This window comes from Pinus tabuliformis, chromosome 6, assembly GCF_031772625.1.
Source record: "Pinus tabuliformis cultivar Carrire ecotype Pingquan chromosome 6, CPIR1, whole genome shotgun sequence".
NCBI classification, from domain to species: Eukaryota; Viridiplantae; Streptophyta; class Pinopsida; order Pinales; family Pinaceae; genus Pinus; species Pinus tabuliformis.
Window position 1 is genome coordinate 2101180289 of NC_142292.1, and position 26480 is coordinate 2101206768.

Here is a 26480-nt window from a genome sequence, read left to right on the forward strand (position 1 = left end):
TTGCATTTTGAATGAAATCTAAAATTCTACTTTCTCCATATGAAATCCAATGAGGCTGGAACCACTCTCAAACATCCTGAGTCATTTCATGGTAATGTTAAAAATTTAAGTAAAAGGGTGACATTCTATTTTCATCCTTTTACTTTAAGAATTTAACATTACCATGAATAGCATATCAATACTAGGGCCTAGGCTTGATCATTAAGCTGCCCCACTCAAAAATTATTTGTTTCTTTCAAAAAAATTGCAGCGTATGCAGGCAATGTTTTCTATCAACGGAATACGCGTTTTCTGGATGTAGGACACGACGAAAATCGACGAATACGTTTTACATTTTACAGGACACGATGGAAAACGTTTTCGACACGTTTTAGGGCCGTTTTTGTGTCCGACACGTAAAATACGGGACACGGGACCTTGGAGGACGTGTCTTGTGACTTAGATTACAACTCATCCTTATCTCTTTAACTGAAGGTTAAATTCCTCAATTAATGGAGAAACTGTTGCATGCCCTCACATAGACTTCAAGTTTGATTTTCCTTCACTAGTTAACTCAAGATGAATTAATTAATTAATTTTCAAACTGCTGTTGATATCAAATTCGAATTTTACTTCCTATGTTTAGTCCAGGGATTGACTAAAATAAGAAGGGATCTCGAAATGCTATTTTTAGAAAAGATATTTTTAGCACTTTCACTTTTCATCCATTGTAACTAAGATCTCCAATCGCTGAACTGCTATTTATAGCCCGGCTATTTATAGCAGTGCTATTTTTAGCAATTTCTATTTTTAGCATTTCTTGTTGAACACTTTTCAACAATGATAAGGATGTGCAGCGATTTGGCGAAGACCAAGCTGCTTTGATACCACATGCGACCGACAAACCAACAATATTCATCAAAATATATATTTTATTAATAATGAATTTGAATTGATGATTTACAGGATGAGAGGCCTGCGCTTAAATACAACCCTACATGCCTCTTAGTGAATGGGCATGATCTTAGATCATGCACTATGCCCTAATTAACTAAAAATACTTAATTTTTATATAACACAAATTGGGCAAGTAGTTTGGTGGATAGGAAAATTACCTCTAGGTACTACTTCATCGTTGGATCAGGGATGGTTTCTTGGTGCAGCAGGAAGCAGAAGTCAGTAGCACTGAGCTCTGCAAAAGCAGAGTATATGGCAGCGAGCACAACTATGTGCGAAGCTATATGGCTTTAGAAGTTGCTAGTAAGCTTGTTCAGGCAGAGGATGGAGGCGACCAGTGTTTACTGCAATAATCATAGTTGCATCAAGTTGTCTGAGAATCCAAAGTTTCATGACAAGTCGAAAAACATAGATATTCGATGTCATTTCATTAGAGATTGTGTGCAGCTTGTAGCGGTCCAACTACGATATGTTCCCACAGATGAGCAGGTTGCAGATATACTCACAAAATCTATAGGGAGAGCTAAGTTCATCTATTTCAGAGAAAAGATGGGTATGGTGGAGAACCCGTTTCAGTAGCAGGGGCAAAGTATTTCAGACGCTTCTCAGTTACAGTAGTTGTAGCAACAACAGTTGAGAGGAGTTGCAGTGAAAATGCAGAGTTGGCAACAGTATCGTAGTGTCAGCAGTAGCACAGAGGCAACATCAGAGTTTCGCAGTGGTTGGTGGGTAGTGGCAGGCAGTCACAATGGCTAGACATCAGTAGCCTGATAGAGGGTGATAGTAGATACAGAGACAAGGTGTTGTAGCAATGCAACATTAGAACACCTTCCTCGCTAAGAGGGAGTTTTAGTTTTTGTAGCATCAGAGGTGTTCTAGTCTCGAAACTTTGTGGAGAGACTAAAACACAGGAGTTCTCCATAACCCATAAATCGTTTAAGGAAATTCCACCTAAAAGTGTCTCAATTAGATTATATATTTCCTAGGTCTAAACTTAGGAAAAGTGGTTAATTAATTAGTATTAATTAAAAAAGGTGTGAATCATCTAGAAACTCACATGGATCGATTCAAATATAATCTCAACCATCGATTATGTTTTAATCTTGGCCGTTGAAGTCCCAACTGAAGATTGTAAGAGGAGGTTGGCAGGTAGATGGAGAACACACCAATGTAGATACTTAGTTGCCCAAGCAGTTCGATTTTCCCAATAACAGAGATCCAACAGTGATTTAGCAGTGGAGATTGAGCTAGAGGGTGAGTAGCAGGTGGCAGAGGAGGTTAGTAGCATCTGGAAGATAGTTTTCTAGTTTTGGAGAGTACCTTGTAGAGAGGCAACAATAGGCATAGAGGATCTGCGCAGAGGCCTGCGTAAGCATTCGTGGACGCAGTTCAAATAACAGATTTGGGAAGTCGTTTCAAAGTTTCGGAGAAAGGAAAATTTTGCAGATGTCGGGAGAAACGTTTCCAGAGATAGTGGCAAGTTGAAGAGGCAGTTTAGGGTGAGATCTAGGAAACATGAATTTGTTCCTGCGTAGAGGGTGATGGAGGGCATTTCGTGGAGGGGTTTCAAAGGCCAGTCTTCAGTGCCAGATTGCTTGTGGGGTGAGGAAAATTCCTCACTAGATTTTTGCTAGTATTACTTTCAGATTGGATTGCCAGTAGGGCATCCAAATTATTGTACTCAGATTATTGTTGTTGCATATTTAAAAAACCCTCATTTTGCTGCATCGGTTTTCCCACATTGGGTTTTCCCGGGGACTTTTGTCCAAAATAACCGTGTCAATTTTGTGTGTGCTAGCATATTTCTTAGTTCCTATTTTTGCTTCTGCAATATTTTATTTGGTGAAAAAATTGTAGTGTTAATATTTCATTATATTGCCGTAAACAAAATAAATTGCATAATCAATTTATCAGTTAGGAGAAATATTTCCAGCTGCTGCATTTCAAGGAAATTTCATAGTTTCCCCTTTGGAACCCCTCCTAGATTGAGTGGTAATATGTCCAAAGGATCGAACAACTCTAATACCAAATGTTATGAACAAAGTCCATATATCATATATGCAACAACATACTCAAAAGATTTGAAATATGTAAATATTCATTATAGGACAAGTAGTGTATTTGTATAGAAATGTACAAAAGATATGAGATGATGATGAGAATATTACAAATGAGGGCTTGCTTATATACCTAGGTAGGTGCACCTTGATGAATGGTCATGTCCTTAGAGACATACCTCTTCTACACTAATCACCAATTAATATCTATATATATATATATATATATATATATAACATTGTCAACATGTTGTACATGCTCTTCCCCAAATTTTTTGTAGATTAGTATGTCAACCAAAAATACTAGCACAAACTCTCCAGGGAAGGGTTTGAAAATATAATTCATCAAGCTTTGAAATGTGAAGGTGAATTTGTAAGTTCAATGGCATAACCGAAATCTCATAATGACCTTCATGTGTTTTGAAGGCTATTTTGGGATGTCTTTTTGCCTCATTTTGATTTGATGATATCCAAAATGAAGATCCAACATAGTAAAAGAAATTGCTCCATGCATTTCATCTAATAATTCATCAATGGTAGGAATATAAATCTTATCTTTGATGGTCATTTTGTTGAGCTGTTTGTAATCTGGACACTTATTTTAGAATTTTTCCACGAACCCAACACCTGGTACTTAATTCCAAGCAATTAGTTATTGAATAAATACACAACCAAATTCCTAACCAAAATATTTAGCAGAAGCAAAATTATTCGATCTTAATAACAACGAGACACAGATTTCTATCCAACAAATCGATTCATTATTAAAATGACTAAGAACTTACTTGGGTTCCCGTCCTGGGATAATGGCACAACTAAGGAATTACATATACAACAATAAACCTGGAGTTATCTAGCTAATCAAGCCCTAGATCTGTCCTTTCATCTTCCTTGATTGGTTTGGATCTGTCTCCCTCACTGTTCCTTGCACCTTCTTTGGACCCGTCACACTAGAGTATCACACTCCTCCTCCTGAGGTTAGTGCCACTATTGTGTCTTAGTCTCAACACATAGGCTCAATTTATAACTTTCCTAAGCCAAGATTGATGGCCAAAATTAGCTCGTCAAGTTAACTGAACATAAGTGACTTTATTTTAGTTAACTATCCTATCTTTAGCTTTCTTTACTTTAACTCAAGTACAAGTCATAAATTTAGCTTGTTTTACATGCACATCTCATGCATGTCACATCCAACACATCTGCATGCATGCAACTCGCTCACTCTGCATGTCGCATGCAAGCTCCTAGAGAGGCAAAACAAGGTCCTTCTAGTCAATACACATGGCTAGAAGACTTTTAAAAGGTACAAAAGTACTTGCCCGAGCTAGAAAAATCAGCACTCCCTCTTAGCGAGGGAGGTACTTCTGGAAGAATGTCTTGCACTTGGATTTGTCTCCAACACCACCTCGTCATTTGTTGCTGTAGCTGCCCCCTCTGAACTGGAAGGCTTCTCTGCTACCTGATTCAGAATCTGAGTTGAAGACATATTCTTTCCAACCATGCTCTTAGGAGAGTTGGTATAAAATGAATAATCCAAGTTTTCAATCCTCTGACCAGAGAAATGAATAGTGCAACCCCTAACTGCATGCAAACCATGTGCAAGGACACACACTGAACTTCCCTTTTGGCCTCCAAAACTTTGAAAATACAAAGGTCAAGTTTGACTGGAGTGTTAAGAGACAAACTGAAATAAGCAATCAGATTATGTAGATGTCCTCGAAACTGTCACCTTGTACTTCAATTGTTGAATCAAGATCAAATGTGGAGATATATTGCATGCATGGATAGCAATTACACAGTGGTTCAATGCCAAGTATGAGACATGTGGCATTGTTCATACCATATCTTTGGTTTTGATGACTCTGAGGAGATCTTGTTTAGGAGGCCCATAATCATATCACTGAATGTATATGCCAAAACCCAAAGTGCTATACAAAGTGTTTGGATGGAGTCTAGACTGTTGGACTTGACACAACGATGTTTCTTATGCATGTGACTTGGAATGAGTCTTGGGTTTCATACCATGGTATTTTGCTGTTTCGTTTTTCATCAAAAACTTTAGGGATAGAACAACTGTACAGACATCACTTTATTGATTAACCACGTCATTCATTCATTTTGCAGCTAGGTACTACTGGGCTCCAGTGGTGCTTGGCATTGATGAACACAATATTTGCTGAAAGTTACTTTAATTTATCAACCAAAGAGGAGAGGACCTTCAAAGCACGGGCACTGTATATGCAATCATAGTGATTCCCTAATTTGGAGATGCTAAATTGATTGATTTGGGGCGGGGGGCGTGAGTTAATGGTTTCTTAACATGACTGCTCTAACCCACAGGGCTATGATACTTGGCTTCCTCGACTCCACCAAGAAGATAATAACCAACATGGATAAACCCAAAACCTCCCAGGCAACTCTGACAAATGTAACCCATAGGACTCTGATTCTTGGCTCTATGATACTTGGCTTCCTTGATTCCACCAAGAAGATAATAACCAACATGGATAAACCCAAGACCTCCCAGGCAACTCTGACAAATGTAACCCATAGGATTCTGATTCTTGGCTCAGTTGAGCAGCCTTAGAATTCTGTTGTTTGTTCTGCATGTTTGGTTATCCATGCACAGGAATGTGTTTTCTAGTTTCTTTTCATGTAGCAGTATAGCATTTTGTATATCACAATATATATTGATGTGATGGTGCTTTCTTGTTATTAGTATGCAATTCTTACACTAAATGCAGCCTTGGATCTGATTCACATCATGTTGCTATGGGTTCTACAATGCCTCTTATTTCTATTGTGTAAAATTTCACTGAAATTTTTTACCAGTTGAAGGTCTTCATCAAGGTTTCACTTTTTTAATCTGGACAGGTCAGATTGAAGTTTGGTCAACAGGTCTCCAATTTATTTGCAATAATGATAGCTCTGCAGTTCCATCTTTTATTTTACTGTTCAAGACCACTTCCAAATATTTTTGCTCTGGCTATAGGTATGTTCTGTCTGAAATTGTTCACATTTCTACAAATAATATTTTGATTATGCTATACTTGTAGCTAAATCACTTCTGGCAGGATTATTAGGAACAGAATCCAGTGGATGTAGAATTTACTACTATCCATATTTCTTTTCTTTAATTCATAAATGTTAATTTTCTAACCCCAGCAATCTGGCTAATTATTTCCTAGCAGATTATTACTCAGATCTATTGAATCAAAAGCATGGCTGAGAGTTTAACACGTAAAAGAATAGATAACAGTAGAAACAAACATTAACCAATCTCAAACACATACACACATAATTTCTAACGTTCAAAATCTCCTATTTCATTAACAGTAACCTATGCCATACAAGGGATCCCTTACTAGGATAATGGCCGTATGAGGAAAAACACATACAACAGAAACCTGGAAATGATCCAACTGATCAAACCCTCTGCGGAGCTTGCTTGGCTGATTTGAATCCTTCTCCATTGCTGCCATTTGCACTTTTGCTTGAACCCTGCACACTTGGATGAATGTCCTTCTCCACCCGATCACTGAGATCTCACTATCTCAGTGTGCCTTGTGCTCACTAGATGTGTCTTCTCCCTCAACATAGCCTTCCTTTTATAAGGTTGAGTTATTGATTGAATCCACAATCTTAATCTCTAAAGCGATTGACAGTTGAGATTAGATCTCAACATCATTTGATACCGGTTGAGATTCATCTAATTCACTAATGCAAATAACCTTTGTATTTAATTAGATTAACTCACATTATCTTATGAAAGTCAATTACTTTAAGGTGACTTCCCCATGTCTAGACACATATATAGGACAATCGAACCAGGTGGTGCAGAAGGTGTTGATTTTGGGTAGCATTGGATGTGCTCTAGCTCCCAAATTTTGTGGAGGGGCTAGAATACATGAGATCTACAAAACCCAGAAATCGTTTGGAGAAATTCCACCCGGATGAGGAGTTATTAAAATAATTAATAGTTTTAGTGGGTTCCTAAGTCTAAACTTAGGAAAAAAAATATTAATGGGTATTAATAAGAATATGGGTGAGAAACTTCTAAATGGCAAGGATCAAGTTTGTTTTAGTCTTAGCCGTTGATTAGGGACTTAATCTCGGTCGTTGATTCATCAACATGAAAAGTATAAGAGGACGCTTGAGGGTCAGTTGGAGAAACACTTGAGAGATCAGTGAGTTCGATTTTTTTGGGGCGAGGTTTGCCGAGAACATTGAACAAGTGATCTGTTGCGGTGAGAGGGGCAGTTCGGTAGAGGGACTTAGTCCAAGGCTGAGAATACACAACAGAGAGGCAAAGAAGCACCAGGAGAGCTCTGACACAGTGACGCAGAGGGAGAGCTATGATGTAGTGTCACCGTGATGCAGCTCCTAGAGGAGGGGACGCAGTTCCAACGCGGAGCTTGGAGTAGCCATTGCTGCCCAGCACTGAGAACAACGCAGTCACTTGTGGGGTTTGTTCATCTGTCTTTGGATAGAGGTACTTCTGCTGGGTTTATTCTCCGTTGGGTGAGCCAGATTTGGCACCCTAGTTGTATTCAGAAATCTGTTTAATGATACAAAGTTCAAATGCTCTATATGCTGCACCGATTTTCTCGCATTGGGTTTTTTTGGGGACATTTGTCCAAAAATAATGGTGTCCCTTGTATATTTGTCTCGTTCTATTTTCAGATCATGATCTGTATGTATGTGTAGTTTGCAATAGTGTTTTCATCGCCGTTTAAATAAATTGTTGAATGTAAAAACAAGTAGGAGATGGTAAACCAATGACTGCAGTAGGATTTTTGATGTGTAGATTCATAAATTTTCACATGGTATCAGAGGATTGCAGATCATATGAGACTTAAGACACCAGCTGGGAGTTCCAGAGAATTTGCGGCAAAGAGGCAGCTGCCCTGAGTGACAACGCTGTTCTAGAGCCAGAGACATAGAGGGAGAGTGACGCAGAGTAGAAGAGGTGACGTAGTAGTTGGGAGGAGCCCACATAGTAACTGCGTTAGTTGTCTAGGCCAACAAAGAAGCAGAGAGGGGAAGATCAGGCTCACGTAGAGCCACATTAGCTTTCCTGACTAGGAAGGAGTGATGTAGTGGCTAGGAGGAACTGATCTATCTCATGCTGTGTTTGCGCAGAGCCAGAGGTGCTCAGATTCTTTAGTTGCCGGGGTTGAGGGAGTAGAGCAGATTCGATTTGAAGAGCTGGTGGGACGCTGTTGTTGTTGGTGTAGAACAATGTCTGTGGAGACAGAATTGAGGTAGAGGGAGTCACTGCCTTGATAGATTTCTAGCCAAAGATATCTAGATCCGGGTTACAGCAGCAAAGGAGGATTGGAAAGTAGTGATTTGACATTTGACTAGAGGATTTCTGTGAAGGAAATCAAGACTCAGAGGGAGTCTAGAGGAGCTTGTTCCTTAGAGGATTTCTAGTGCCAAAGAAATCCAGATCCTAGTTTTGCTAGGGCAGCAGTGAAAGAGGGAGAAGATGTTGAAATTTGGTACCAGAGGACAGGTGGTTCCCTTAGGCTTTGATCTTTGGCCTAGGGAAAAGTGTCCAAAAGAATTTAATTTTTCTCCTAAAGTGACTTTATAATTTTATAAAGTTAAATCTAATTTAAAAGTGACTTTAAGTGATAAAGTTATTAAGTCTAATTTTAAAGTGACTTTTATAAAGTCAATGAAAAATTAGAAAAGAAAAGTGACTTTGGAAATAAATGACTAAGTGGGTCTTTATTAAAGTGGGGTGAATTAAAAAATAGAAAGTGAGATTTAAATGAGCATTTAATCTCAACCATTGATCTAAATCTATTTCAGCCATTGGATTTAGAGATCACCCAAAAGTCACTTGGATCACCCAAAAGTCACTTGGAGTTATATTAAAGGAGGAAAAGGTCATTCATTCTTTCATGAGCAGATTGGGAGAAGGAGAGCAAGAGAGCAAGAGAGATTTCTGAGCAGGAAGGAGAAGGAGACAGCAGCTTTGCACACATTCCAAGGCAGCAGTTGAGCAGATTTGTACAGCTGATTCAGCACATAGTGAAAGGCAGATTTTTGCACAAAAATCGAGGAGCAGTTTGCTGATTTTTCTGCACACAAAACGGAGGTCGTACAGCATTTATTGCTGTCCTGTTTGCTGTAATTTCCAGATTGCTGTGAGGCACGGGAAAGGAGATAAGTTGTAAATTTTCTTGCTGATTTTTTGCTGAATAATTCTCACTGTAAAAAGACAATTTTCAGAAATAAAGAAGAGCTCTCAAACTGGTTTTCCCCAAGAGTTGTAGGGGGTTTTTCCAGGGTCAAGTTGACCAAAAATATCAGTGTTTTAATGGCTGTTTTTAATTGCTGATTTTTAATTCTGCAATTTCCAGCATTCTGAAAAATTTCCAGAATTTGTGTTTTCAGCAATATTTATTTTTTTCAGTCTGTTAAATGTATGGTTATGGGAATGGGCATTTAACTACATGGGAGAAATAAGGTGAAACTGAAAACCGGGGTGGGAAAACAGAAATTTTTACAGAAGAGAACCAGTTCGACATTCATTTGAGCAGAGATGGTCGTCGATGACGATTGTGCCATGAGTGCTCATGCGCCTCTCGAGAATAGGTGGGGCGACATGGAGCTGTAGTCGAGAGGACTGCATGGTAGGGGCAGGATTCTTGACGTGCCCAAACTCTTGGATCATGTACAGCTATGGGAGCCCTTAACGACAGTAGAATAATGATGGGTGTCGGTTGGAGCGAGGTGTGATGGAGCGACAATGGCAGAGCTAGAGTGCCAAAGTCTGAGGCAACGTAGTGGATGTTGTAGTAGTGCGAGAGGCACAAAGCAGTTTGCAGCAGTGCAGTAGCAGTAGAGGGTTAGCACATATTAGCAACAGAGGTAGCTTTAGCATCACGAGGCATCCATACTGACCAAAATGTCAGTTTTTGGGTGAAGTTTCAGTTGCTTACTTCTTGGCAACTGAGTTGCAGTGCAGCAGTTAGCAGTGGCAGTGTTATGGGCAGCATGATGCAGCATATTGAGAGGGAGTTGTAGTACAAATGCAGTAGTGGTAGTGGTAGAGTCATGGGTAGCAGTACAGGAAGAAGCAATGTAGTGGGTGAAGGGCATCAGGCCAAACATCAGCAGCACAGAGAAACAATGCAGTGGATCAATGTAGTACTTTTGTTGAGAAGTGTTACTAGAGCACATTCCTCGCTAAGAGGGAGTGTTGATTTTGGGTAGCATCGAATGTGCCTTGTCTCCGAAATTTTGTGGAGGTGCTAGAATACATGAGATCTCTAGAACCCAAAAATCGTTTGGAGAAATTCCACCCGGATGAGGAGTTATGAAAATAATTAATATTTTTAATGGGTTCCTAAGTCTAAACTTAGGAAAATAAAAATATTAATGGGTATTAATAAGGATATGGTTGAGAAACTTCTAAGTGACGAGGATCAAGTATGTTTTAATCTTAGCCGTTGATTAGGGACTTAATCTCGGCCGTTGATTCATCAATAGCAAAAATACAAGAGGAGGCTTGAGGGTCAGTTGGAGAGACACTTGAGAGATCAGTGAGTTCGATTTTTTTGGGGTGAGGTTTGCTAAGAAAATCGAACAAGTGATCTGTTGCAGTGAGAGGGGCAGTTCGACAGAGGGACTTCAGTCCAAGGCCGAGAATACATAGCAGAGAGGCAGAGAAGCACCAGGAGAGCTCTGACGCAGTGATGTAGAGGGAGAGCTTTGACGCAGTGACGTATTTTCGATTTGACGCAGAGTGAGAGCTCTGATGCAGTGACATAGTGTCACAGTGACGCAAAGGGAGAGCTCTGACGCAGTGTCGCAGTGACGCAACTCCTAGAGGAGGCGACACAGTTCCAGCGCACAACTTGGAGCAACCATCACTACCCAACACTGGGAACAATGCAATCACCTGTGGGGTTTGTTCATATGTCTCTAGATAGAGCTACTTTTGCCGGGTTTATTCTTTGTTGGGTGAGCCAGATTTGGCACCCTAGTTGTATTCAAAAATCTGCTTAACAATACAAACCCTCTATATGTTGCACCGATTTTCCTGCATTGGGTTTTTCCGAGGACATTTGTCCAAAAATAACAGTGTTCTTTGTGTATTTGTCTCGTTCTATTTTCAGTTCATGATCTATATGTATGTGTAGTCTGCAATAGTGTTTTCATCGCTATTTAAATAAGTAAATAGCTTGTTGAATGTAAAAACAAGTAGGAGATGGTAAACCAATGATTGCAGTAGGATTCTGATATGTAGATTCAGAAATTTTCACAAAAGGTAGCAGGGAAGGCCACACTTCCTTATGTTGATGGGTCAGCCAAGAACTTAGGTAGAGCGTGGGTCTAGAAGTTGGACATGTTTCTCCATTTGAACCCCATGCGAGAGATTGATGCTATCTGATTTTCCACCCTGCATTTGGAGGGAGATGCGCAGGAGTGGTGGTACCATGGCTTGATCACTCTTGGGCACATACACATCACTTCCTATATTGAGTTCACCAGGAGGTTGGTTGAGAGGTTTGATAGGAAGGATCCAGAGTTGCACTTCAGGGAGTTGGCACATCTGAGACAGACTGGTAGTCCTGAGGCCTATATATCAGAGTTCCAACAATTGGTTGTGATGGTTACAGACATTTCAGAGACTTGGTTGATCATGTTGTTCATTGAGGGGCTAGTTGATCCCCTACATGGTTGGGTGAGGGCTTATAGGCCTATGACATTGCAGGATGCCATCACTAGAGCTAGATATATGATTGTTGCCTTGCCTAAGACCAAGGCCCCTATGCTTGTCGGACACACTGCACCCCAAGGTGGACGAGATACCAGATAGGTGTGAAAATTCATGATTCTAATACATCAGAAACCCCTACTGCAATTACTAGTTTAGAATCGCCTACTTGTTTTTTACATTAACAAGTTATTTAATTGCATAAACATCGAAGTAAACACTATTAGCCTTCACAGATATACAGATCATGCACTGAAATAACCTAAGAAAATAACACAAAGGGACACCGTTATTTTTGGACAATTGTCCCCGGAAAACCCAATTCGGGAAAACCGGTGCAACATATAGAGGGTTTGTATTATTAAGCAGATTCGTGAATAAAATTAGGGTGCCAGAAATGGCTTACCGAACAGAGAATATCCTGGGCAGTAGTACCTCTATCTGGAGACAGATATTTCGGCAAGTCAACAACCGGATGATCAAACCCCACAGTGACTTGGGCTGTTCCCTATGCTGGACAACGAAAGCTGCTCCAAGCACTGCTCTAGAACTGCATCACTCCTCTAGGAGCTGCATCACCCTCTCTCGGCTCAGAGTCTGCTGATCTCCCCCTAGTCTGCCCCACAAAATCTCCCCAGCGTTGCCACTGAGGCCCAACGTCAGCCTCTACAGCTTCTATGTTGCCTGCATCAGCCCTTCTAGGGCCTGTGTTGTCTCTCCCAGCACTGCGCTGCCTCTCTGCTATGTATTCTTTGTTGATTTGGGGTAGTATCGGATGTGCTCTAGCCATGAAACTTGGTGGAGAGGCTAAGGCACATGAGATCTCCAATACCTAGAAAGGGTTTGGGCAGATTCTAAACAATGTGGGAGATATTAAAATAATTAATATTTTTAATGTAATCCCTAAGTCTAAACTTAGGGAAAATAAAATATTAATGTGAATTAATATGAAACTGTGTTACAATGGTCAAATCTAATCGTAGCCGTTGAATAGGGACTTAATCTCTACCGTTCGTTTGTCAACAAGAAAAGTATAAAAGGAGGCTTCAGGGTCACTTGGAGAACAGACTGAGGGAGACCAGTCAGTTCAATTTCTGGAGCAGGGTTAGCTGAGAAATTGAACCAGTGGTCTGGTGAGAAATCAAGAGGCAGCAAGTATGGAACAGAGAGATGGGAGATCAGTGCAGAGGCAGAAAAGGCAGACACAAGGCTAGAGGGAGCCACGTAGAGGCAATAGAGATTGCGCAGAGCCAGCAGGGCCTGCGTCATCCACGCAGAGGTTGCAGGAGTGATGCAGAAGGCTAGAGAGGATGCGCAAAGTCTCAACAGGCTGACATAGAGGGTTTCAGGCCACGCAGAGGTCAGTAGGGCTGACGCTGGGTTCAGGAGAAGTGCTGAAGAATTTGTCTATCTGTGGGTAACCCAGTTTGGCACCCTCCCTGAATAATAAAATCCTCCCTTGCTGCACCGGTTTTCCCACATTGGGTTTTTCCGGGGACATTAGTCCAAAATATCTTTGTCAATGTGTTGATTATTGTGCATATGTTTGTTTCTGTATTACAGTGTGATATCTGCAACAATATTTATTTTAATGTTTATTGAAGTGATTTCATGAATAACTTATGGTGGAATAAGTAGGAAAAGTAAACCAGTTACTGCAATGATAGAATTTTCACATGGTATCAGAGGAAGTAATCAGAGATAGAAAGGGAAAATCAGTTATGGGTCGAGACCAATGTTGCAGTAATCGTTATCGAGATATTATCAGCGAGGGGAAAAAATCGTAAAATTCAGGAAAAAAACGGTAAAAATCGGGAAAAAATCGTAACATACAAAAATATTTATTTTTTTCAATTTTTTTTAATATCTAAAGGATCTACAACATAAAATAAATACATTGACACATAAATATGATAAAAGAACTAATATATAAGATGTTTAATATCATTTCTATTGCTACATCACACATAACAGTGAATCATGTCCTGAATAGTAAGTCCTGACTCATGACTCCCAACTCAGCCTCAAAATATCAACAAAAAATATAATAATGTATCTCATGAGTCATAATGTCATATACAATGAAATGAACCAAATAACTAAAGTCTAATACCACTGATTTCCTCTGCCCCTCTTGCGAGAAAATGCAATAGCTTTCCCTTTCTCTCTAGATGTAGATGCCGGTGGAGTTGGCAATGGACTCTGCTGTGCTCTAGAAGCTGAAGAACTAGGAGCTATAGGAGGTAGACCACGTCCTCTACTTGTGGAAGGGGTAGCCCGGGTAGGTGGTGTCACCTCCTCCTTCTGTTGCTCCGCCTACTCCTCCCCCTCCACTACCTCCTGCTCTAACCAATCATTGACAGGTTCCATGAGAGGCCTCTCGGCCTCAACCCTCCATGCAGTAGTGGTGTCAATCTGTTACGAATAAAATATATAAATAATATAAATATAAGTAACGAGCATAATTGTAATAGTGATTAGTTAATAATAACTAGTGATTAGGTTGAAGAGGCATGTTTAAATGAGACATGACTCTTTGTGAAGAGACACTTGCGTGATATAAAAGCAAGCCTCTCATTCTCATTGTAAATCATCATTCTTATTCTTATTCATACATTTAATATATAATATTTGCATCCTCATGGATAACTTTATATTCCAAGTCTTGTGGAGTAATTAATTTATAGAAAGAACTTTGTTTTCTTCATTTGGTATTAGAGCAGTTTGATTCTTTGGCTGCTTCAACGTTGCATAGAGCTCGCTCTTTGATCTAGGTCTTTGACCATCAAAAAATTGTCAACCTTGTTGCCATGCTGACTGAAGCATTCACTACAAGTTTGGAGTTTCTCCGTCATTGATTCGTCAAGGCCCTTGGCCATTTCTTTAATTTTTTTTTATTGAAAAACAAGGAAAGAAAAAAACAATAAAAAAAAGAGTCATCATAAAAAAAAAATATAAAAAATAAAAAGAAGAAAAAAGACTATAGAAAAGAAAATAAAAACCTATATAAAAATATAAAGTCAATTTTTTTTTACATCGCTGGTCGATTCGTTGCCATTCCACTGATGTCCACATACTTCGCCACCATTTGCGAATTCTGCTGCCACATTTTCCAGCGGTGCACACCAACCGTCACAACAACACTGCAATTCTTTTCGACAGAACTCGCCGATGCCATCCATTGATCGTATCATCCACGCTGCCATCAGAACCAAGCTATGCCACTGCCATCTTCCGTCCATCCGCGCTTACCTCAACACCAAAAATCACAACCTCCATTTTTGTTGTTTTCCATAACCACAACCGCCATTCCATCTCATCTATTTGAGCCATAGTTGTTCCATTTTCTTGGCCTCACAGTCGTCACACCGTTGTACTGCTCCAAATTGTCCGCGACAACCACCCACTCCAACAACGCTCCAAACATCCCGCGACCGTCCCTCGCTGCGTCGTCATACCTTTGCCTGGCTGACTTACCTTGGCCGCACACCCCGTGGTCACCCTCATTGACCCGTGCCCGTCCCTTGCTGACCCGCTCCTTGTGTCGTTGGACCCCCACCGGTTGACTTACCTTGCCCGCACACCCAACCATTCTCTCCATCCGGAACAGTGGCACACCCAAGTTGCCAGCCAAACACTCTTACACCGCTGTCACCCTCCAGCCATCCACAGAGCCCGACCCTATGTAAGAACACCATCGATCCAGTCTGTGGATCACTGTGCTGCGCCCACTAAAAACTTGTTTCCCGTTACCTCCTCGACCGAGCTATCACCTTCTGCCCGTTGTCGTCTACAGCGCTGTCGTTACTGCAATTTGAAGCCGCGGCCACCTTCGGGCACGTATTTCTTAGTATAAGCAGTCTATTTAATTCACTTCCTTACCGTCCCTAATTTCAGAATTCCAGTAAAAAATTAAAAGCATTGCTCGTGCTATGAAGGGCCACATCATTTCATACATTTAATTCGTATAGCCGTCGGTTCGGAAAATACTGCTACAACTCTAACTTGTGATGGTTGAAACATAATTAAAGAATCAATGATATATATATATATATATATATATTAAAGTATATATATGCCAAACATAGACCAAAAAGTGAAAGGGTATTTTACATGTTCTTAATTGCTTAGTTGAAAACGTGGAAAAGGAATAATTACCACCATTCACCAAAGTCATTTGAGTGCTACATAAATTCAAACAAAAATACAAGGGAAATATTATAAGCGAAAACCGCATGTCAGACCAGCGTTACATATTAAACTGGAGTGGTGAGGTATTAACAGGCAGGGACAACGTTCATATAACTGTCGTTCATATAACCAGATAGTGTATATACTTAGCTGCGATAGTCATCATCCTTCTTCTTTATGCTGACGATATTGTTCTTTTGGCAAGGTGCGCATCTGATCTTAATAAGCAACTCAGGCTTCTTAAGGATTTCTGCTCTACCATGGGTATGACTGTTAACACTGACAAAACAAAAGTTATGACTATCAAATCCAAGAAGGACACTTACGCTAATTTTATGTATGACAATAATAACTTGGAGGAAGTGTATTCTTACAAGTACCTAGGAATTGATATTCATCACAAGCTCAACTGGAACCATAGCATTGAGAAAAGGATTAATGGCGGGTGGAAAGCTTAATTTGGTCTTGAAAATAATTGTAAAATAGCAAACCTCGTAATGTGGGATAAAAAGAAGTTCCTCTTTGAAACTTTAGTCGCTCTTGTTATCTTATATGGCTGTGAGGTTTGGGGTTGTAGCATCTCCAGAGAATCATGGAGAAAGATTGAGCAAATCCAGAAGCGTTTTATAACTTATAACCTGAAAATTAAAAGTAATACACCCTATCCCATTCTCCTTATAGAAGCAGGTCTTTCCCCTATTGAGAGCCTAGCTATGCTTAGGTTTCTGTTGTACAAGCACAAAATCAGTAACATAGACGATCATAGACTTCCTAAGCTAGCTTTAAATTCTAGCCAAAACCACCTAAGGCTCAATCGAGGGTGGCATAAAGACACAAGGGCCTGGTTAAACTATTGGGAGATCAACGAAAATGATGCATTGCAAAACATAAATAACATTAAAGATATTGTTACTTCTAAGTTCAAAGAAAAAATGTGGTGTGAGAAAGATTTAGCGGCTAAAAGAAAATTAAGTTATTATAAGAAGGTCATCAACCCCACCCTAGAAGATCAAAAGTATCTCTCTATTTTAACTAGCTCAAAGAAGAAAATTAATATAGCAAAGATTAGAACGAATTCTCATGAGCTCCATAGTGAAACAGGTCATTGGGCAGTTCCTAAAACGCCATGGACGGAAAGGATCTGCCATATATGTGAGAATAGGAACATCGAGGATGAAAACCACTTCCTCCTAGAGTGCCCCGCGTATAACCACATTAGATCTCAGTTTCACAATCTTTGTTACAATACTGACCTTCCTAGCCTTTTACAATGTCAAAATTATAGTGAGCTCGGAAGGCTTCTCTCCAAGCTTTTTGAGCATAGGAATAAAATCTTAAATCAAAATAGATAATTTGTTTCTTTAGGTCCGATAGACCATTATTTGGTCTCAGCGGACGTTAACCATCATCATCACTAATCTGATGCAACACCACCATAGTCATGGTGTACAGTCGTGGTGTACACGCCAACACAATTTCACTGATGCGGAGGAGGTATTATGGTGCGGAGTTAGGAGTATTACTGTGCAGAAGGAGAGGCATTAGCCAAGCAACAATCATGGTAACACAGTATTATGCAACACAATAATATCGGCTCACAGTCACTCCATGTCAAACAATGCAATGTTCACCCAAACCACAATCAACAGATTACCATTCAACACAGAATACCATTCAATGTAGAATATGTATTGAATATGTCTGGCTGCAATACATACTTACTTCACTCATGGCACTCACCACGGTCATCTTAGTCTTCCACGCAACACAGACTTTAAAGGTCATTCGATTTTCTATCAAACGCAGTGCATACTCCGTCCAGTAGCATGCTCCGACTGGAAAGGTTTATGTGCATTCGATGGGCTCCAGCAGACCACATTTTCACTACAAACACTAGGCAGAGGAAAGTGTGGGAGTGTTGTCTTCATGGAATGAATTGCCTCACGTTCAAAATGCAGAGAGGCCACAGGTCAGGAATACACCTTGCTCTGATACCATGTTAAACATAGTCAAGATAGGAAAGGTAAATCATTAATTGCATTTACCGTTAACATAGATGTGCATTTATAATACATTCTTGTGACTGTTGGATTCATCTTCCAACGTCTCTTGGACTCCCTTTGACCGTCCAACTTCCACACCTTAACCCTTAGTGGATTAGGTGTCCAACATTTCTAAGGATCTCTGACGCTATCCTACCCTAGCAACTGCCTGCAGAAAATTACGTCCCACCAGAAAAAAACCTCTTTGTTGAAGCTTCTGCTGCACTGCTCCCTCTACTGGTGACAAATCTCGATTTGACAATCTTACCTCTTTGTTGACTCACTCAGAGAGATTTCCCTCGAAAATCTAGCCCTCCGGCCTGAACTGCGCAAGCCCTCTGGGGATTAGAATTGTTGCCTCTGCAGGAATTTCGAATTCCTTTCTTCCTTCAGCGTTGGGTCTTCTGGCTCTGTTCTTGTTGCTTCACTTGTTGCTCAGATACCATGTGAAAATTCCTAAACCTGGAATCCCTATTGCAGCAATTGATATTACTTCTCCTACTTGTTAAACCATACAAGTTATTTACTGTGTTCTATGGTAAATATCAAAGTAAATACAACTGCAACATTCACTATTTAAAATTAATATGTTGAAACAAGAAACTGAACAAGAAAAAGATACAACACAATGACACAGTTATTTTTGGACAAATGTCCCCGGAAGAACCCAATGCGGGAAAACCAATGCAGCAAATGAGGGTTTCTTTATTATTCTTCAGCAAAAATCTCATGTATAAGATACAACTAGCAAAATAGAAGAGGAGTCTCTCTGAGAATTTTTTACAGACACTTTGACGAGTTTCTTATCCGGGAGAGGACTTGCTGCCCTCTCTGCGTCTCACTACATCAGCCCCTGCGTGAGAACTACAGTATCCTAGCGTCACACTGCCTCTGTGCTGTCCTCTGCGTCACAACCTCTGCGTTGTCCTCCTTCTGCTCTGCGTCTTTTGCTCTTGACCATCAGACTGATGCTGATACCCCTTCTCTCTCCTTCTCACCTGCAACTCTCCCTCTGATTCGATTTTCTTTACCAAACTTCAACCTGTGAGAAAATTGAACTTACTCGGGTAACTGAGTATCTGCCTCTAGTGTATATCTAAATGCCCTTCGATGTCCTTCTTATAATCTTCCAGTTGACAACCAACGACCTAGATGAGATTCTAATCAATGGATTAGATCATTTGGACTCGATCTTTGTCTTCTTCTAGAAGTTACACCCACAGTTTAGATTAATACCCACTAATTATTTTAATTTCCTAAGTTTAGACTTAGGGTCCCATTAAAAATAATTAATTATTTTAATAAAACTATCTTCATGTGGAATTTCTTAAAACGATTTTTGGGTATTGTGGAATACATATGTCTAAGCCTCCCTACAAAATTTGAGACTTAGAGCACATCCGATGCTACCAGAAATCAACACCATCTTCATGGACATAGGTGGTTGCTAGAGTGTCAGTTGTTGAGCTCATGGGTCTAATCAACTAGGAGTGGTTTGTGCAACCCTAGTCTTTGTGTGGAGAAGGACATCTACAAGAGATGATGGGCAGTCCTCCTAGCCCGTGTTCATTGTGGGAGATGGACATCTTGCAGTGATAGGTGGCAGGCCTCTGTGTTCTATGTTAGTCTTTATTAGAGCAACACAGGAGACTATAGCGGGCTGAAGTCCCTGAGCAGTTGAGGAGCAACAATGGGCAGTTATGAGTTGTTCACAAACGGATTTGTGAACTTGACAGGAGTCTCGATGTGTTGTGCCCTTGATGGACTAAGGTACAACGAGTGAGTAGATTGGAAAAGCAAGGTTCAATGGCCAAATGGATTTGGATCATTGATAGAGGCAGGTGCTACAGATCAAGAGTCGAGCAAAAGATCTCCTTGATTAATGTAAAAGGGAGTTGGCCTCTAAGTTCGAGATGAAGGATCTAGGTTTGATGCATTACTACTTAGGACTAGAAGTGTTGCGGAAGTCGGGTGAGATCTTCCTTCGTCAAGGGAAATATATTATTTCAATCTTTTAGAGATTTGGGATGATGGACTACAAGTCCACGACCACTCCCATGGAAACCAATCTGAAGAAAGGCTCTGATTCAGAGTTAGTGGGTTCCACATTATACAAACAATCAGGCAAAGTGGAAGGACCGGCCAAGTGGACGTGATGGGATTGAGATTGTCAGACTAGATGCTCAGAGACGGGAGGTCTCTAAGAGTAGCATGCCTTCTATGAGTGGACCATCCCAGACAACAGATATGCTTCAATGATTAGGAAGCAGTGGTGGTAGAGGGAGCAATCATGATTGCCACAATAAGCTCTGTTTCAGTGTTAGAGGGAGCACCCAGTCAGGGTGATCGGAAATTAGTTGTGGTGATGGATCTAGTCAAGGAAGCTGATCAGTTTATGGTTGAGCCAAGGCATGTGACATAACATGTGTTGAGGTACCGACATGGTACAATTGGATATCGATTGAGACATGTCTCAAATGATGAAGTACAATTGTAGGGATATACAGATTCAGATTGGGTAGAGAGTGCAAAAGATATATAGAGCACATCAGGGTGTTACTTAAGTTTGGGTTCTATAATGATATCCTGGATGCGTAGGAAGCAAACGTCTAGTCGCACTTAGCATTGCAGAGGTTGAGTATATTGCAGCTAGTTTTGCGAGTAGTGAAGTAGTGTGGCTTGGGAAAGTGCTCACAAGATTGTTTGATCAAGTGATGGAGACGACTGTGATGATAGGTTGATGCACAAACCGCTACATTCGAGACATGGTACACAATGGACTAGTGAGACTCCAATGCATTTCTACGGATGAGCAGGTTCTTGACATTCTCACAAAATCTCTTTCCTAGATGAAGTTTATCTACTTAAGGAACGAGCTTGGAGTGGTTGAATGCTTCCCTTGGCCAGAGGGAGTGTTGATGTTGTAGCATAAAGGGTAGATATTCTCCCTAGGTTAAGGGTATTGACCACATGCCATGTAATGTGGCTAGGAAGATTGGCCCAGAGAGTGTCAAGGCTCAGAGTGCTCCGCCAATGAAAGGTTCTAACCTTATTGCCAAGGGTTACTTGGCTAGTGGGTAGAGTAAGTGCCCCATAACATCTAGTAAGTGTTTTTATCATTCAAATATCATGTGACGACACGAGGGAATGGGAAATTGGTGTAGGGTTCCACCATTGGTCAGCGATATTGATTTGGTTCCAAGTGACAACTTGGATAATTGGTGACCCAAGATTGTCTTGTGTTTACTCCAGTCCAGGGGTACCTAACCATATTGCGAAAGGGTATTTGGCTAGTGGGCGCCTAGATCCTTTGCAAAGGGTGTTTGGCTAGTGGGTAACTAGCTACTTTGCATGATGCTAATGCAGAATGCTTTCCACATGGTTCCAGAATAGAACATGAGGTGGATGGATGCATTAACATAGCGGGCTCATTCAATCTTTTCTTGGGATGGAGAATTCTTTTCAGCAAAAGTGGACATCTTAGGAAGTTAAGGTGAATATCTCTCTCGCTAAGGGGGAGTGTTGATTTTTGGGTAATTGCGGGAGGTATTCCATAGCTACAAGTCAGCCCATGGAAAGGAGGGAGAATTAAATTTAAAATTTGAATTCAAATTGATCAAGTCGGTGGCAAAGTACAGGTCGGCCCAGCTAAAGGATGTGCCCCTTGGACACTACAAGAAAAATATATATTGGCACTCACCCTCCTCACTTGAAGACCAATTCAGATCACACAACATCTACTATTCTTCTGTTCACACGTGTGAGTTAAGGAGGAAGGCTTCTAATGTTGACTTGTGTTGACAGAGATTATTGCTGGGCAGTTTGATTGAGTTTTTGAACAGAAGTTTGACCAAGTTTTCTGAGGTCAATTTGATCGAAGTTCTGGGCAGTGTCACAGGGTTTGTCGAACCTAAACATTGAGGTCCGAAATTCGGCGAATTTCAAAAAAAAAAACTTAAAGTTCGTTTAGGTTCGAGAAGGTTCGACTTTATATTAGTTCCTGTTGCGTTGAGGTTACGGATAGCGTTCCCGTGGCTCCACAATTTCTAAGAAAAAATTTAATAGATAGCAGACTCGAAGGAGCAGGGAGATTGGTGCTTGAAGTATGGAGGAGACTCCAAATTTTGTGGTGAAGATCAAAGAGGGAAAGAAAGCACAGATCAATGAGCCTTTTGTCTGCCCTGTTTACCGAAACATTTTAACGAAGGATGGCTTCGCACCTCTGCTGCAAGGGATCGAGTCCTGCTGGGACATTTCTCTCTTGACATTTTTTTAGAAGTTAAATTCTGGGTGTTTAAGTCCGTCATCGCCTAGATATGCCGATTCTTTATTTAGTTGATTCAGTTCTTGAGAGAAATTATAACAAAATGTATGTGTCCATGGAAGCTTTCCTTTCAAGAAAAAGAAAGAACGTAAACCAATTCTTCGCTGTATGAATCTTAAGCGCGATAAGATAAAATGGCTGAACCAAAATTTGTAGTAGAATTTAGCATTAATTAGACCATACGTTATTCCACAATGCGTGCTTTTCCGAATCAGTTTTGTTAGTTATGATTTTAAGCCTACTTATAGGTTTAATGACGCAGCGCGTTGGAATTTGAAAATTATAAATTTATTGATATAGTATATGATTAAAATTATAAATATATATTAATTATAAATGAATATAAAAGATTTATGTAATTTTAATTTTATATATATATATATATATATCTATCTATAAAATTATATACATGAACGAACTTAATGGCGAACCTCATACGAACCTCATCTAAAAATTCGAACTCGAATCGAACTTAATTGTAATCGAATTCGAATTCGAACCTGAACCATGTGACATTGGTTCTGGGCAGTTGTAGGAGGCCGAATGTTGGCTTGTTTGACCAGGTTTGACCTGTGCTGATTCTTTGGTCTGGGTCGACCAAGTTTTACTTGAGATTGTCATATTGTACTTTTGCTGAATTGAAGAATTTCTCCTAAGAAATGGTTGCTGGGCTTTTACTGAGGTTGGGTTTCCCTAGGGTAAATTTGTGTCTCTTTTGTGCTTGGCTGTCTCTTTATCATCCTACTATCATTATTGCGTTGCTGTTGATATTTTCTATGTAAAATTGCTTAATGATATATGTGACATAAGTTAACTTTATCAAGAAATCATTAGAAAGTAATTATCAGATTAAAAGATCATATTCTCTATATAAAATCAACAAATTTGGTAATTTACCATTCAAAATACATTAAACCATTCTACATCTTAAACATTACAATTTTCATGAATTCTTTTGGCCACTATCTTGCTCAGTGCTGGCTGTTTTTCTATGTTATATTTCAGATTTACAGGTTAGAACAACAGGTACTAAGACTAGGGACACCTCCCTGAGGTTGGCAAGCACCATGCCAAATGGAGAGGGAGATTTGCTAGTGACAATTAGGGAAAATTTTCCTATTCGTTCGCTGATTTTTGTTGTTGATTTTCAAAGGTTATATTATTCTCAAATGGTGTAGAAATTATTGCTAACACCACTATAGCATCATCAAAAGAGAAGGGCCATAAAGAAATGCTAACGCCATCCAATCAAGTGTGTTCCCCATCACACATCCAACACATGAAGACCATGTAGAACAACCTGTCCTAGTGACCCTCACATCATACACCAATGCACGAAGTCACTAGGAAACATCAACAACATCATGAAATGCATGCCTCCTAACATCGTTATCGAACCCCTTGAGTGGCTAGAACCATTGTCCATATCCAAGATAAGCATATATACCATACCATAATGAGATAACATGCTCCAAAACCATCAAATATGCAGCCAAGGGGTGCTCAACAAGGCAAGCAGTTGTGAGATGGCCACTGTGTTGATTTTTCCACGGCACTTAAGAATCAGGGTCAAGTCTAAGATCACGATCACAAACACACTCAAATGCCACAACACAATCACTCTGCACAACGAAATAACAAATAGTTGTGAATCAATCTCGTGCGCAAGACAATTTTTCAAGCCACAACTTGTTATATTACAAACTTTAATACAACAATATTAGGGCTCCCGTACCATGGATCATGGCCCTTACAATCAGCCTTGATACATGAGAACTAGGGCTTGGTATCAACAACAATGATGACCACTCTTTCCTTGAACAAAGTACACTTGACTTGCTGATGTAGCGCTCCACAGTTAGTCCTTTCAGTGTTGAAGTTTCTAAGTCTACTTACTTAGAAACCCTCCATGCACTTTATCTGATTTATTCCTACCCACTTGTTATGTTACTTAACAAGTTATTTACAACGTAAATACTGAAAATAAACAGTGGTGCATGCTCAACATATTATAGATCAACAGCTAAAGGAAACAGAAACAATCACACCATATGACACCATTATTTTTGGACCAATGTCCCCGGAAAAACCCAATGTGGGAAAACCGGTGCAACTATCTGAGGGTTTTCTTATTAAGCAATATCAAAGTAGAATCTGGGTGCCGAAACTGACATACCCAACAGAGAATTTCCTTGGCAGTAATACCTCTCAGTTTGAGACAAATCTCTTGGCTGAAACCTTGGATAATCCTTCTAGCAGCTCCTCAGCACTAATTTGCCCCAGAAATCCCAGCATCAGCCTTCTCTGGACTGCATCAGCCCCTCTCTGCCCAGTGCTGGCCTGCGTCACCCCGGGTAGGTTTGTGTTAGCATTAGGAGGCCTTGTGTCAGCCTTCTGGCCCTCTATGTCAGCAATGCTGGCCTATCTTAGGCTCTGTGCAGCTCCCGGTTACTGCGCTACTCTCCCAACACTATCTCTGCCTCTCTGTCTCTCTGTACTCAATGCCCCTCAGCTGCAACTCTCGATCACTAATTCTATCTCTTTTAGCAAACCCCATTCTAGAGAATAGAATCACTGATCATTCTGGTGTGTTCTCTAAGTGACCCTCAAGCCTCCTCTTAAACTTTTCCTGTTGACATATAAACGGCCAAGATTAAGTCCATAATCAATGGCTAAGATTAGATTAGATCTGGCTTGATCCATGTCCTTTGGAACATTCTAACACAGTTTCATATTAATTTCCATTAATATTTTATTTTCCCTAAGTTTAGACTTAGGGATTCCATTAAAAATATTAATTATTTTAATATCTCCTGAACTGTTTAGAATCTGCGCAAACCCTTTCTGAGTATTGGAGATTTCATGTGCCCCAACCTCCACACCACATTTCGTGGCTAGAGCACACCCGATGCTACCCCAAATCAACACTCCTTCTTAACGAGGACTGTGCTCGCAATACTCCTCACTGAGTATTACTCTGATCATACGATATCCGTACCTATGCTGATGCTAGGCCTTCCTGCCCAACATCCTCTGCATTGCTGCATCCTGTATTGCTGCCCATGGTTCTGCCACTGCCACTGTTGCATCTGTATGAAAGCTCCCTCTGCATCTGTGCTGTTGCTGGTCCTTTCTCCCAGCATTGCATCCGCACTGCACCTCCTCTCATCATGCTGCATCGTGTTGCCCACTGCTGCACTGCAACTCAGTTATTGAGAAGTGAGTAATTGATCTCCCAATCTGACCTCCCTGTTGGGCTAGAGATACCCATTGATGATGAAGCTCCTTGTGTTGCTGACAAGTGCTCCCTCGCTGACCTTTGCGCTGCTGCAACAACTTCCTGCATCTCGCATCGTTGCACACCTCTCTATGCCATCCTGCACTGGTGCAACACTCCTATGCCTCTTGCACTGCTGCAGCCTGCTAGCCTTGCGCTGTCTCGAGACTCCTGCATTGTAGCTCTCTCTGCCACTCCATCCGCATCCGTCTCTACCCACTTAGCTAGTCCTGCTACTTCTCTTCGGGGCTCCCTTAGCAAGGTCTAATCCAAGAGGCTGGGTACCTCGAGGATCCTGCCCCTCATCTCCTGTAGTCCTCCTGACTATAGCTTAATGTCTCCCCACTTCTGCTCAAGTGGTGCCTGTGCACTCATGGCACAATCATTGTCTGTCAAAACTTCCTTCTCTGCCTGTGCTGCCGCTTCCTTAGTCTTGGAATACTCTCCTTTACTCTTCTTCCTTGGACATTGGGTTGCATAATGACTCAGATCCCCACAGTGGAAGCACTTGATCTTGGAGAGATCCTTCTTCTTCCGCTTTTCTTGCTTTCCCTCAGATGCTAGGGCAACATGTTCCTCCTCCTGCTTGACTTTGATCCCCTTGCTGCTGCTACCGGTCTTCGATTGCCGTCTGATCTGTTCCTGGCGAAGAGAAGCCCACATCTCATCCCAAGGTGGAAGTGTCCCTCTGCCCAGTATACTCTGGACAAATACCTCCCAGTCTTCTGAGACTGCATTCAGGGTCGTCCTCACCATCAATTCCTGATCTGGCGTGGCTTCTATAGCAGTCAACTGATCTTGGATCTCATTCAGTTATTCGAGGAAGGTGTCAATCGGTTCTCCCTTCTTCATCTGATATGACCTCAACTGATTCTCAAGTAACATTCTTCTCTGCACAAAAGTATGCTGGTACAAT

The 26480-nt window shown here is 40.7% G+C and overlaps 1 protein-coding gene across 1 annotated transcript in view; it reads left to right on the plus strand.

Annotated features, from left to right (window-relative positions):
* LOC149267645 (dol-P-Man:Man(7)GlcNAc(2)-PP-Dol alpha-1,6-mannosyltransferase-like) overlaps positions 1 to 26480 on the plus strand; it is a 476648-nt gene that overhangs the window by 67784 nt on the left and 382384 nt on the right. Inside the window, exon 5 of the mRNA XM_089433784.1 lies at positions 5868 to 5985. Coding sequence (XP_089289910.1) covers positions 5868 to 5985 — 118 coding nt within the window. The remainder of the gene's footprint in view (positions 1 to 5867; positions 5986 to 26480) is intronic.